The 14,926-nt window shown below is 40.8% G+C and overlaps 2 protein-coding genes across 4 annotated transcripts in view; one reads left to right on the top strand and one right to left on the bottom strand.

Annotated features, from left to right (window-relative positions):
- Positions 1–4,980: 4,980 nt before the first annotated feature.
- Positions 4,981–11,857, bottom strand: mpg (N-methylpurine DNA glycosylase). The gene has a single exon (XM_052025358.1). The coding sequence runs from the start codon at positions 10,371–10,373 to the stop codon at positions 9,396–9,398; it is 978 nt and encodes a 325-aa protein (XP_051881318.1). The 5' UTR covers positions 10,374–11,857; the 3' UTR covers positions 4,981–9,395.
- The window catches only part of LOC127575460 (tyrosine-protein kinase HCK-like), a 61,552-nt gene continuing 56,397 nt past the window's right edge, over positions 9,772–14,926 (top strand). For 2 of the 3 annotated variants that reach the window (XM_052025355.1, XM_052025354.1), the window contains exons 1-2: positions 9,772–9,905; positions 11,864–13,959. In XM_052025355.1, coding sequence (XP_051881315.1) covers positions 13,923–13,959 — 37 coding nt within the window. In that variant the 5' untranslated portion in view covers positions 9,772–9,905; positions 11,864–13,922. Of the gene's footprint in view, positions 9,906–11,863; positions 13,960–14,510; positions 14,573–14,926 lie in introns of those variants that run through there. The other variant, XM_052025357.1, reaches the window with a different exon arrangement.

Here is a 14,926-nt window from a genome sequence, read left to right as displayed (position 1 = left end):
CATCCGGTCCAGGTGACTTATTCACCTTCAGGCCTTTCAGCTTCCCAAGCACCTTCTCCTTTGTAATAGCGATTACACTCACTTCTGCCCTCTGACTCACTCAAATTTCTGGCATATTGCTGGTGTCTTCCACAGTGAAGGTGGTGAAGAGTTGTTTAATGGATGGAATATATTCTTCAAAATAATTTATAACCACTGTTGTGGAAAGCACTAATTTACCAGTGGGTGGAGTTGGCGATGAAGGAACAGCTGCACACCTGGAAACAAATGGAATTTATTGCTCGACACTAAATGTTCCATTAAATTTAAAATTTAAAACTTAAAAGTTAAATTTAAAACTTGCTCTTGCATGGTTAGTACAGCATTACAAATGTTATATTTCTCCAACTAGATGGGGCTGGGTTTGCTTGATTCCAATCTTTAACTATTTCTCTTTCTTTCTCTTTGCTTTCTCTTCCATGTTACCTGTTGCTGACATTGGCTTGGACCTTGCAGTCAGTTTCAAAATGATAGTACTCCCCCTGGGCTGACCCACCAAAGCAGCCACCCATAAATATTGAATTCAGCAATCAGCCTGGATTAGATTTTGCCCTTCCCATCAATGGATGCTATCAGCATTGCATTCTTTGTGTCAAGCAGACCTAGCAGCCAATCACATCAAAGTATCTGCACAGGCTGCAGACCAGGAAGTTAAAAAGCACAATTTTTGAGAAACATTGAAAAATGAAAGGAAATGAAGATTAATACATAATCACAAGATTAAAATGGAAATTGAAATATCATGAACTTTTTAAAAAAGTTAACCATTTTTAAAGTTTAAAAATATGTTGAATGCTGAAATATTTACTGTATGAGGGAATAAAAATCCACAAATATAAAACTAATCTTTTAGCACCAGAAAACTGTTAAGCAGTAACTATACCCATTATACCATTAAAACCCCACTTATACCTTGTTCAACAAAGCTTGATGTTCTTACAGTGGCAATAAATACCTCAAATTTTCATCAGATTCTTGAATTCTGAAGATCAAATTGGAATAGATTGTAAGATAGCATTTCCTATTGAGAAGCAGGAAATCAGCCGTAGTAACATCCAGATTTCCATGGTTAATTGTGCATGTTGTACCCCAGATGTTATCAATTTTGCTGTTTAATGACAAATGTAATGCAAAATCAGGTATAATATACAGGCATGGGGGTCATCTTCCTCATGTATGCTGAAACATCCAGCTCTCTCTCTCTCTGATACCTCACTTGACTGCCAATGTCAAATTTGCTGGATATTGAGTCTTGAATGGGCTGTAATAATTTCCTTGATGAAATCCCATATTAAGCTCCTGCAACAGTTCCATTACTCTGCTCAGCCATCACCTCTGCTTGACATATTTGTATTCTTAGCATCGCATTGAACCATGAGCTGAACCTCCAGTCCTCCATCACAACAAACCACCTACTTTCATGTATGTTACATCTCTACTTAAGCTCAGCTCATTTGCCACTATAAATATCATCCTGAGTCCTGTCACTCCACACTTGGCTATTGCAATGCTCCTCTGGGAAGTGTTAATCTTCTTTATTACATAAACATCACTCTAACCCATTTTCTGCTGCCCATATGTTATCTCTGAGGCAGTCACTGTTCAAAGAGAGAGAATTCATTAGACTCATAAACTGTTAGTTTGTAGAAACTGAAGCCAGTCAATTTTTTAAAAATTATACTTTTTATCCTGGAACATTTTTGTTTTTTTCCAGGAAAATCTTTCATTGCATGACCAAAACCATGGAGATGGAAATTCAAATGAGGATTGGTTCTTTTTTGTGTCATTTTGGGGAGTAAAAATTTAAAAGGACAGTGATTAGGTTTAATTGCAACAGAGGTAAAAAGCTGCTTCTGCCTTTGTCTATCTACTTCTGTAGACCCAGGTACACCCAGGTGAAGTTATCCAAGGGAACATACTTTAGGGATTCCATGTCAGCAAGACGGCAGTGGTTGACTTGCCCCATGATCAGATTCGAGCAGAAGGTACAAGTTCTGTAATAGGAATGACATTGCCATCGTCAAGTATTTTTATACATTAGGCTTACCACCTGGGACATCAGCAACATTATTTAATCCACAACATTCAGAATCACCAAGCAGGTTGTTCACCTGAGAAAATAGATTTATCCAATCCCTGCCACTGATCCTACTCCCCGTACAAACCCAATTTAGTTGTAAAATGCATGTCCAGTTCTAGGTGCAAGCATTTTCCCTTGATAATTCTCTATGTTCTACCTTCCAATGTTGTGCTCCTGCTGGGTGTTTGCTCAGTAACAGGGATGGTCAGCATTTTGAGCTTGAGAAATTTCTGCTGGTTGTTGTGCCAGGCATTGAGAAGGTCTGTAGCTGGTGTCTCCACCCTGATGCTGACTGGCTCCAATCCAATCATAAAACAATCTACTAAAAGATAGGACTTGTCTTTATATGACATTCTACATGATGTCTGAAATTTCCAAAGCTTTCTTTTTCCAGCTAATAAGGTACGTTTGAATTGCAGACATATGACCACCAATGCTAACACAGAATATCTGAATTACTAATTGCAGACACTGTTGCAATGTACGAAAAGCTCCAGCCAATTTGCATACAGCAAGGTTCCGCAAACAGCAATGCAGTACACGACCAGATATTCTGTGTTAGCTTGGTGGTTAAGGCTACAAAACCAGAAGAGCATCCTTATTCTTCAAATAATCCAATGGGATTTTTCACGTTAAGTGGAGAACAAGACCTCGGTTTTTGTTGCATCTGCAAGACGATACCTTTGAAGTGCAGCAATAATGGTCTGGATTAGGCACTTAAATTCCTGGCCTGCAAGTTCAACCCAAAACCTTCTAAAACCAAAATAGTACAAGTTACAGGAAGTCTTAATCAAATTGCAAACTGCTCTGGTTACATCATATCTTAAGTATGGTGCCCACTATTAACCATCAAACATAAGAGAGATTCTCATATCCTAGAGGTAGTCCAGATAAGAGCTGCAAAATGACCCTTCATATCAGAGTAAAGATTAAAAGGCCAGACAACTTAACAAAACATTGATAACTGAAAACTTCATTTGTTAGATAACTTATCTTGTGGGCCAGGTCAGTGCAGTGCGGACAAGCTGATGGGAATGGGCAATTGTATTGGCAGCATGGCATATAAAGGATGATCAGGAGACCTCTGGAATCTGGGGGTGCTGAAAGCAGCAGATGGGCTGAGCCATGGGCAGAGATGGGTGGTGTTGCAAAATTAGAAGTGGGGAGTAGAGATACATAAGTTTACTCAACGAGTGGCAGGGCAATGGAAAACCACTGTCTGAAATGGCGCTGGAGACAAAAGTCCTGATCACATTTTAAAAATTCTTGGATGAGCACTTGAAGAGCCACAACCTATAGGGCTGTTAACCAAGGGCTGGGAAGTACAATGAAAAAAGTCTGTTTTTGACTGGCATGGACACAAATGGCTAAATAGCATCCTTCTGCACTGTAAATTTCTATAATACTAAGAGAATATGAAACAGAAGGCTAGATAGGATGTTGAAGTTTTGTATAGCCAGCTTCTAACTGAAAAAAATACTGGGAAGGTTGAAGAGAGTCAATGACTAGAGAATTTTTGGTGGGGGACAAACCTAGTGCCTTGGCTTTCTGAATGTTTAATTGGAGGAAATTGCCATTTGGTGAAGATGAGATATCAATCAAGCAGCCTGACAACACACTGGAAACCCTGCTAATCCTACTGCCACCAAGTGCTGGTTTAAGAGTATCAATCCAGAAGGCAGTAAATAATTCACAATCGGGATTTAACACCCTCCACTGGAGGCCTACAGAATTATCACTAAAGTGGTACGGTTAATAGTGGCCACATGGATTTTAAAACTTGTTTAATGTGATGTCTTCCTCCTCCAGGAGGGAATCTTGCCCATTTATGATAACAAGTCCTATGGGTAGGATCACACAAACATCTGCAGCAGAAGTTTTATTCTGTAGAAACCATTGGACTAAAAGAAAAACTATTATTTTTGAGGAAAATTATGTTTATTGGTTCAAAAGATTCAAGGATCTACCTCCTTCCATGTCCCCAAAACACTCTGGTTTTACCATGTTGCTGGTAGGAATTGCCTTTGAGATATCAGATACTGCATTGACCCATACTTCAAGCTACGTTTAGACAACAGTTGTGGAGAGGCAGCTCGCTGATGCAATTTGAAGGAGGTAAGGGTATACTGCTGCAAATTCCAGGTGGCTTGCCAGCCCCACCATGACTCGTGATCGACAACTTATCTGTTGGGCAATGGTAGTGTAATGGTTATATTATTGGTCTAATAATCTTGAAGCAGCCATAAAGACATATTCAAATCACATCATAGTTTGTGAATCTGAATTTGAATTAAAAATTGGAATAAAGAGCCAATATCAATAAACAAGTCCATTACAATGTTGGATCGCTGTAAAAATCCAAACCATTTGTTAATATCCTAATTCCAGACTCATACCAATGCTGAAGGGCAGAGGTGGCAGCTCTTTAAAGATAGTAGGCTACCTTTAAAGAGCTGCTCTGAGTTTGTTTTCTGCTGGTGAGCCCCATCACAACAGAACACGATATTTTTGAATGATTTAAATCATGTGGAAAATTCACTCACAATTTCCTTGGTTATGAATCTATTTTCCAGGAACAGTGTCATGGTGCTTCCAGCTGATAACTGGTATGTTCCTCCAGATTTGAACTATCTGAATGATGAGAGATATTGCAGAGGCTGTGCACTTCCAGTTCAGTGGGCCAATCAAATTTACACTGAATAAATGGCCTTGCTGCTTCCAATTTGCCATTTTGCACACAGTGATATTATAACTAGAACTAAGCAAATATAGGGGAAGATATTGCTGCAAAACTGGTGTGTTAGACACCTAAATTGCTGATTATCACAGTTGCAGAAAAATATCACATCGACATCAAAAGCTCAGTGTCACATGTCTGTTTTATTGGAAGGATTTAACTGCGATAGAAAAGAACTTACTCAACAGTCCTCAAGGTGTCAGCATTTCAACATATTGGGTTTGTTTTCCTACTTTATCTCAGGCCTGTCTGCTTATTACATCACTATAATCATCACTAATGAATACACTTCACACCATGTTTAATAAGATTCAGCATAAATATGTACTCTGTGTTGATATCTTCACCATTAATTTCTATGCCAATAAATTCTTGCTGGGAAAAAAACAAGTTCCTTGAGGTTCCAACGTTACGTTAACTTGTTCATTAATGCTAATTGTCTAAAATATCTGAGTTGGTTATGTTGTGCTAATTGATGTTTCATATTGTTGCTCATGGTTTTAAGTGGATTGGTTACCACTGCCAGTTGTGTTTGATAGTTCTGGATTAATGCCTGTTTGGAAGTTCATGGTTAATGAGATTCTACAGCAGTACAACACTATGACGACAAAATTAATATACAAATATATTAAATGAAGGATAAAAGTCATTAAGATAATCCTATCTGTTTGATGGTGCAACCTCATTGACAAATAAGCATTAACAGTGTGGATGATGAATTCATGCAGTATATAAAAGATGGCTCTCTGGATCAGTGTGTTGAGGAACCAAGGAGAGAAGAAGTTATTTTAGATTTAGCATTCTGTAAAGAGAAACATTTAATTGATAATCTAGTCGTTAAGAAGCCTTTAGGGAATATTGATTATAAAATGATAAAATTTATATAAATATTGGAAATAATTTAATTCAATATGAATCCAGCATCATAATCCTGCATAAAGCAAACTACAAAGGCATGAACTATGAGTTGGCTATGGTAGATTGGGAAAGGAAAAACAGTAAATGAACAATGCATAACCTATAAAGAATTAGAATACAGTTTCCAGCTATGGCCATCAAGAGATATTAAAGATAGTATTAAATCAAGGCAAAGGCTTACAACACTGCCAAAAAAAATCAGTAAACCCCAGAATTAGGAAAATTCAAGGATACAGCAAAAGATCATCAAGGTATTGATAAAGAATGGGATAGTAGAATAAGAGACAAAGCTAGTGAGAAACATAAAACCTGATTGCAAGAGCTTCTTCAGTTATGCAAAAAGGAAAAGATTAGATAAAGTTCATGAGTGTCAGCTACAGATTGAGAAAGGAGAGATTTTATTGGGGAGCAAGAAATTGGCAGAGAAATTGAACAAACTTGTTGTGTCTGTCTTTGCAGGAGGCACAGGAAAGCTCCTGCTTTTTTCAAACTTTTATCATTTAATGCACCTGTCCATTATTTTTCAAATACCAATTCAATTTAAAGTCATATGTTCCAATTGTTTTATTAAAAATGTGTTAAAAGAGCTTGGTAAACAAACATTTATCAACATGTTAAATCCTTGCATAAACCAGTGCCAATTAGCAAATGTACTGTCATCAGCCTGTGTAAAGCTTAAACTGCATCCTCATGCTTTGTCTTCAGTTCTTAGTATTAGCTTCTATTGATTCTCCAAGATGTAATGAAAAATATAGAAAAGTGTAAGGTCATGCACTTTGGGAGAAAAATAGAATTTTAAATGGTGAGATATTGAAAGGTGTTCAGAGGCACCTGGGTGTCTTTGCACAGGAATTATTGAAAATTATCATGCAGGTTCTGCAAGCAATCAGGTAAGCAAATAATATGTTGGCCTTTATGCAGACGATTTGAGAACAAAAGATATTTTGCTCCAAGCAAATGGGGCTATGGGGAGACTGCATCTGGAATATTGTGTACAGGTCTGGTCTGCTTACCCAAGGACAAAGGCAGTGCTGAAAAAGTTCATCAGATTGATTCCTGGGATGGTGGGTTTGTTGTATTTGGAGACATTGGGTCTTTCATGAGTTTAGAAGAATGGGAGGTGATCTCATCTAACAGAAATGTACAACATTTGACAGGGTAGATGTGGAATTGATGCTTACCCTGGTTGGGGTGTCTAGAACCAGAAATCAGTATTTCAGAATGAGGGATCAACTACTCTGGACAGAAGTGGGAAGAAATTTCTTTATCTAGAGTAGTGTGTCCTTGGAAATCTCTACCCAAGTGAGCTGTGGAGGCTATTGCTGAAATTGATGGACTTCTAGATATTAGAGGAATCAACGGATGAAGAATTAATGCAGGAAAGTGGCACGAGATAAAAAAAATCAGGCAGTTTTATTCAATGGTTAAGCACATGGTGGGGCTGAATGGTCTGGTACTGATTTTATTTATGTTCTGACACATGTTCACTCACTCCTTTATCCTCCCCTTCCCCCAGCAAACTACATTTCTTTTGTCCTTGTGCTCTTGAATAGGACCATGTAATATTGTAAGAATCTCTACACGTACTTTGGGAGGGCAATGCTCCTGCTCCAGAGTTCCACAAATTGACTATTGCTTAGAGAGCAACACAATGAACCAGAATTCCACTATCAATGTCTTCTAGTTCTGATTCACAAGAGATGTAGGGTGAGTTGTGCAAACTGCAGTAAATGGATCCCCAGCCTGCATTCAGGGAAGTCAGTGATTCTTTTTGCCTTAGGCAGGCTGATTGATACAACATCAATCTTTCAGCATTATATTTGCAAATAATACAGCTAAATGATGCCTTGTTTATAAAAGCAGAATCATCACTTTCCCTGTGAGCGGGACAGCAGATTTAAATCTTGAAATGTTATCAAATGACAGTATTCCCAAAAAACTTCAATGTTCCTGCACACAGGAATACCCCATACTTTAACAACAAAAGCTTTCATTTCATTGATGTTCAGTTTACATTTAGCTGAATACATGGGATATTGTAAGTGAATGGCTAATTTCTTGACATCAGCCTTGATATTTAATGCAAGTTCTGCTTTGCCACTACAATATGATAATGGATAGTATGTCAAGTTCCTGGGAGGCCAAGAATACCTGTGATTTTCTTGGCTCAATGCCCTTCTTCACACCCTGAGACACTAGCAGAGCAGATAAAATGACTGCACAGTTCCACAACAGGAAATTTCAGGGCTTCCCAGCTCAGTAAAATCCAGTGCAAGTTTCCAGAGTGATTGTGCAGTTCTGCATTTCCAGAAGATGGCAAATGAAAAGAAAAACCAAATAGAGCAGTTACAGCAAAAGCCCTCAAAGAAAAATTAGAGGACGAGTCTGGCATTTGCATTTGTCAAACTATTCATCATTTTGGAGAAATTATGAATAATTGTGCAGAGAATGCAGTAAGGGTTGAGAAATTCTTTGAAATGTTACACTGCAGGTGGTTTTTTATGATCAATTTTGAATACAGCATCTTTAGTAAAAATTTGGTCAGTAGATCAGAAACAAATTATGATTTAGCTGGTGCTGCCTATGTTCAAGTACCAAGTATACATTGGATTGGGTTTGAGGAGGACTGGTAGGCAGTGCTACATCAGCTATGTTCTCAATTAATGAGTAATTTGTGTTTAGTTATAGGGTGCGTGGTAGTACAATGTGCCATTGACACAGACATATCTATGCCACTGAACCTCGTGTTCCTCTACCTCTTTTAGATACATTCTCCAAGGCACATACACATAGAATAGTTCTAGAGGTAGATGGTTGTGATTATGTGAAGAAAGTTGAGATACTGGAACAGATAAACTCAGAGATGTTTAAAATTATGAAGTTTTTTGAGAGTGTGGGGGGATATGTTTCTCATTTGGAGAAGTCAGCAACTAAAATGTCAAAATTACCACAAAGGGAATGAGGTGAAAAATTAGGGGAACTACATACAATTGTGTGGATTACAATCACCCATTTTTAGCCAAGAGCAGGTGTCTCTGGAGGAATAGTGAATATAAACCAAGGCAGTTGCAAAGCTTTGTGTAAAGACCAGAGCTGTGGGATTAATTGTGAAATATTTCATAAAGAGCTGGTACAGACCTTATGGGTGAATGGTTTCTCTATTATATAATCTTTATAACCTACTGTAAAAGAAGTATTTTATTGTGAACACAATTAATTGAAATGTACATTATACAAACTTTTTATGGTGTACTTTTAAGGTATCAGTATCTATCTGTACCTGTGCAATTTTAAAATGCTGACAAGTCCATCTACTCTGGCTATGACGCCTTAATGTTGATTTTACTCTATTTTTGTAAATGATCATTTTACATTATGTCAGCGATTTAAGATCATTTTCCCCCTTTTTTGTCAAGCCCCTTATACTCTTTCAATATGGCCATTACAAGGACGCAATCAGAACACTAAGAATTCCTGGAATGTCATATTATTGTGTGATAGTTTGAACAGGCTCACCATTAGAAGCGTCTTCGGCTTCTGTAAACAAAATTACATTATAGAACCAAAAACAATACGAAGGCATTGAAAATCATGAGATTTTAAGGGCACAACCCAGTCTGACTAGTCGTTCATCGTCTCTGCTTTCCTATCTGTAATGCTCACACACTTGTTGCCTTTTATGTAAAACCTGAGAGGTTTGCTAACCCACTCCCCTGCATAACCTATACCAATGCGGCTGGTGGAAACAATATCTGTCCCAGCAATGACTTCGGGACCCCGTTCCATCCAGAGTTCCTTGACCGTGGCCAAGTGCTCCTGGTCAAAGCTCTTGGTGATGTCCAGCGCTTGGCACAGTTTCGAGGGGCCGTTACACAGTTGGTGGTCTTTGAGGGGCTTGCCCCCTGCTCTCCTCCGTTTGCTGCGGAGCCCCCTCATTGCATCGAGTCCCTGCAGAGGCTCCAGCGAGCGCACCAGCACGGCCGCGCCATCGCCCTGGCTGGACACGTTCAGGCAGAAGTAAACGCCATAGATCTGGTAGACGTACAGCGTGCCTGGGCTCATGAACATCGCCGCGTTGCTGAGGCTCCGCCTGCCGCCGCGGGAGTGCGAGGCCTGGTCCTCCCCGCCCAGGTAGGCTTCGGTCTCCACAATCCTGCCCCTCAGCTCGGTACCGTCGGCCAGCCTCCGCGCCATCACCTGGCCCAGGAACTCCCGGGCCAAAGCCACGCAAGGCCGGCTGAAGAAGTCCCAGAGAAGCCTGTTAGGATGCGGCGAGCCAGCGTGGAGACGCTCGGTGCAGGCCGCACATTCCCCCCGGGGCCCGGCGGCCGCACCGTCCTCCCGAGGCCCGGCGGCCGCATCGTCTTCCCGGGGCCAGGACTCGGCGCAAGCCGCACCGTCCTCCCGGGGCCCGGCGACCGCACCGTCCTCCAGCTTTCCTGCAGCCGCCTGCAGCTCGCTGGTCGGCCCGCGCCTCCTGCACCTACCCGGGCTTGCGGTGGGCAGCAGCCTCCTTTTCCTTGATGCCATTTCGACCAGAACCCGCCGCAGCCCGGGATCCTGCATGGCTGCGGAGGGGAAGCTCCGCCTGCCCGCCATCCGCAGCGCGGGAACAGGAAGTAGGAGCCGCTGCAAACACCGAGTCCCCAACTCATGGCCTCTCCGGGCTCCCTAGTCCATCCCCAGCACCATTACTGGTGTGTCCCAACTCAACACACCATCCTGTGGTAACAAATGTCGGAGGGAAGCTCATGTCGTCCTGCTCCCGGCCCAACGAGCTGAAAGAGCTACAACGCTCTTGCTCTTGTACCACGTAGGGGCATTTGTCGGGATAGGAGACTCATCTAGAGATTCAAATCCCACCGCGGCCGTTAAGGAAATTAAATTCAATTAATAATATGGGTTCTTAAAAAACAATTAACCGTTAGCAATCAAACCCTCCTGACTACTAGACTGTCAAAAAAAATCTGGTTCACTGATGCCCCCGAGGGGAGGAAATCTGCCACTCGGTGTGACTCCAGACCCAGCCGAGTGATTGACTCAGTTGGGGATGAGCAATAAATGCCAGTGTCGCACCGATCCTTTAAAAAAAGATCAAATACTTCGCTATGTAGGTTTCCCAAACCCAAACGATTACAATAATACTGCACAATCTCAATTCCTCACATTAGGTCCAAACGTTCACCAACTGAATCCGCACCTTGTCTGTTAGGTTTTCCAGTCTGGCTTCTTCCAGGCAAAATCCAAATACTCCCTCAACCACAAAGCTGTTTCCCGGGTTTTTCCATATCAGTTGGCCAGTTCACCGCAGGTAATGGCTGATATTGAGTACTCTCACATCCGTCTGCTCCTGGTGTCCCAACGCTGAGAGCTTCACGTCGGCTGAAAAATAAATGTAGGCTTCAATGGGAAAAAAAAGTTAAATTTAAGGGTTTTGAGAATTGATTATTATCGCTACAAAAAATTCAACATAAAGCATTACAGCACTTGACTGCCTTGTATTAACTTAAATGTTATTCAGTGTGGAAAATTCAAATTTCTTATTCAATGATATAAGGTCTATTGAAATACAAATAGATGAGCCGCATAGCAGATTTATTTCGCCTCTGTAATGCCTACGCTAAACAAGAAACGAATGTCTATATACTTTGTCAAAGGATGAAGCGTGACTCAGTCCGCACATCTGGGAGTGGCGCTGGGGAGAACTTAGACTTATCAGGAGCATCTCAGGAAATCAGTAGGAAATATCAAGTCTTGGAACAATCTGCTCGCCAACGATGGGAACTGAGGCAAAAACAGCTCAGGACATACAGCATTTTGAAATTCCCAAAGGAGAGTTCTCTCTGTTTTTAGATGTAAATATCCTTGCTAAGCCATTTCCAGATATAGTAATTACTGACATGGATTTCAGTGTATTACATGTGCCTGGCATAAGAATTATAACTTAAACAACTTAAGTTGTGAATTTAAACAACTATTAACATTTAAAAATTCCAGCTTCCCGGTGCATCTTCAGTGAAAACTTTGGTACATTCATTATTACATCTTGCATTCTGGTGTTGCAATTTACAACATGTTTTTTTTCAAAGTAACCCCGAACTAGAATCTCCGGGTCTTGGTCCCTGCGTTGGCATCGGCCCCGCGACAGGTGAAACGGATGCCACCACCGGGAATCGATGCATCGCCTTTCCATCACGTAAGTGGATGTTGGATCGCAAGCTGGAAGCAATGAAGAAGAGAAATCGAACAAATCGCCATTATTTTAAAACAATAAGATGCAATACTGTATAAAATTACCTATCGTCACAGTCACATATAACATGATTGCAAGGTCAGTTTGCAGTGGACAATGTTGTGGATATGGCCCGAAGTTACCATCCACAGCACTGGAGGCTGTGCGGCGCTTGGCAGCAGATTGTGAACATCCGTACTGCACCTGACCCACGAACTGTTCAATTCACCTGGTGACTGTCTTCCTCAGTGGAGCAATCTGCCTCTCCTAGATGTAGAATTAGGATCGATGGAATAAATCCCGTGTTTCTAATGTCGCACATTGCTGCAGTGGGTTTGTTATTATGAGGAGAGTGGGCCTTGCTGTACAGAGTTACAGCATACCAGCCATGATATACATCGGGGCCTTTGTGCTAACCCGTTCTGTAGTTGTGGCGAGATGTTAAAAACGGGTCAAAACATGTGGCGCGCGGCAGTCATGGCAGTCCCTTCCTGCACTGGCTGGTTCATCGCGTCGGAGGCTGCCTGTCTGCAGAGAGCCCGGTGTTCCGCTGGAATCTCCGGATGCTGGTCCTCGTGTTGGCGATGCATCACCACAACGATGTCTTTCCATCACGTAAGTGGATGTTGGATGCCAAGCTGGAACCAATGAAGAGAAGAAATCGAACAAATCACCATTACTTTAAAACAATAAAATGTAGAGAATTCAACCCCACCCTAAATCCACGTCCTCTAGTTCGATCTACCTCTGATACCGTGAACAGTCTCCTGCACTCTACCCTATCAACACCCATCATAATTTTATGATAGGGATATAAAATTCCCTATCATCACAGTCACATATAACCTTCGTTAACATGATTGCAAGGTCAGTTTGCAGTGGACAACGTTATGGATATGGGCCGAAGTTAGCCAGGGCGTTTGATTATCATGTGGCTCCGTTGAACGTGTTCTGTTCTGTGATTCATAAATCTGAATTCAGATCCACACCAGGCCATGACAAAACAAAAGCTTGACACATTACCCTAGGCACAAGAGATTGCAGATGCTGGAATCTGGAACAATAGAAAACAAATAACTGGAGCAACTCAGCGCGTCAGGAAGCATCTATAGATTGAACGTCGGCTCCCACTTCCCTCCACAGATGCTGCCTGACCCGCTGACTTTCCCCAGAAGTTTGCTTTTTTAACTGTAGAAAAAAATGCTGCTTTGTCACAGAACTGAAAGTAATTTATTATAAATGAATTACTATGGGACAGCATGGTGTCCCGTAAATTGACATTCTCTTTTGTATACGGGATATTCTGTACAATGAAATGGGTGGTTGTCAATAAATTTTCATCGAAACAGTGTTTTACCATAAACGACACTGGTCGCAGTGAGAGAAGAGTACATAATGTGATCTTCGTAGCTGAACTGGTATCTTTATCAATGTTCAGTTCTGTTCTTGCAGGTGGTTCACATCTCAGGTGTATGCTACACCCAACTGCACAGCATGTCTGCCTATAATTGGATATGTCTTTTAGTTTGCTGTTAATCAGAAAGCGAAGATGCCCTGATATTTTCACTTACACTAATTATAGAAATTTTTGCATAGTGTTAGATAAATAGCACAAATATCCGGAAGCAAACGATTCATCTCATTGATTTTAATGTGTTACTTTTACCATATTTATTAAAGGCAAGTTTTGAAGGCATCAGTAAAATTAGAACTGTTTGGTTTTTGTTTTGTTCTGCCTGTAGTTTTGCTAGTCTTTGATTTCAGTGAATGGGAAGAAACGTTGTGTTCAGGTCTGGATGATGAAATGCTGAGGTGTCGCCGGGTTGAAAGCGTTCATAACCACCTGGATAGCTTTGGCGAGAGGTGCTTTTAAGGATTTCGGGCATGGAGGTCTTGTGGCGCGGTAATGATAGGAGATGCTGTTGCACAGGCTGCTGAAAAGCCCGATGAGCGGTGAGTTGAGCAACCCAAAACACAGTTTTGTAGAATGTAGGAGATTTTCCTCTCGTCAAATTCAGCAACTGGGAATACTGTTGCTTGGCTCTGCGGAAAATATTTACCAAATAAAATAGATTTATTTACATTGTATTAATTTGCTTTTTCTTTACTAATCGTTTGTTCAGTGTTTGCTGGACCAAGTCAGTATATATTTCATACATCGGTATCCCTTTTAGAGACCAATACCAGATCCCTCTCTGGGAAAGTCACAATGTAATTGTGGTTAAGTGGCAAGCGATTTAATACAATTTAGGAATATGTTTGACTTCGATTGCCACTTGCACAACATGATGGGGAAATATGTGTCAAAATGATTTTGTAATAAAAAAACGAATTGGGTTAAAATTAATGCATGATCTATGTTCACACGGGCAAACGTGTCAGTGTGACCTATTCACACGATTGGAGAGTGGGTATGATATAATTGCGTAGTTATAAAGCAAATATATTCCTCGATATTCTCAATATTCCACTCTTGTAAGTGATTTGTCCTGTCTGCTTCCATTCTGAGGTGAACTATAAACCATAATACGAAAACTGTGTTCCCGTTAGAAAGGTGCCAATAGTGGTAAGTAAACTGGAAGGAGGATTTGAGGTGGCTACAAAGGGATATAGATTATGTACAAGGATCTGGCAAATGGTGTATAATATGGGAAATGTACAATTGTCCATTTTGGCATGAAAATTAAAGAGATATTTTATCTAAATGGTGAGAGATTGCAAAGCTCTGAGATGCAGAGGGTTCTGAGTTTCCTAGTGCATAATTCACAAAGGACTAGTATGCAAGTACAACCAGTCACTAGGAAAGCTGACAGGATGTTATTGTTTATTGCTAAGGGAATTTCAAAGTAAGGCGGTTGTGCTTTAATTACAGGGCATTGATTAAACTACATCGGGAGTATCATGTACAGTATTGGTCGCC

Source organism: Pristis pectinata, chromosome 10 (assembly GCF_009764475.1).
Source record: "Pristis pectinata isolate sPriPec2 chromosome 10, sPriPec2.1.pri, whole genome shotgun sequence".
Classification (NCBI taxonomy): Eukaryota; Metazoa; Chordata; class Chondrichthyes; order Rhinopristiformes; family Pristidae; genus Pristis; species Pristis pectinata.
Note: the sequence above shows the minus strand (reverse complement) of the source record. Positions and strands in the feature narration are given on the sequence as shown.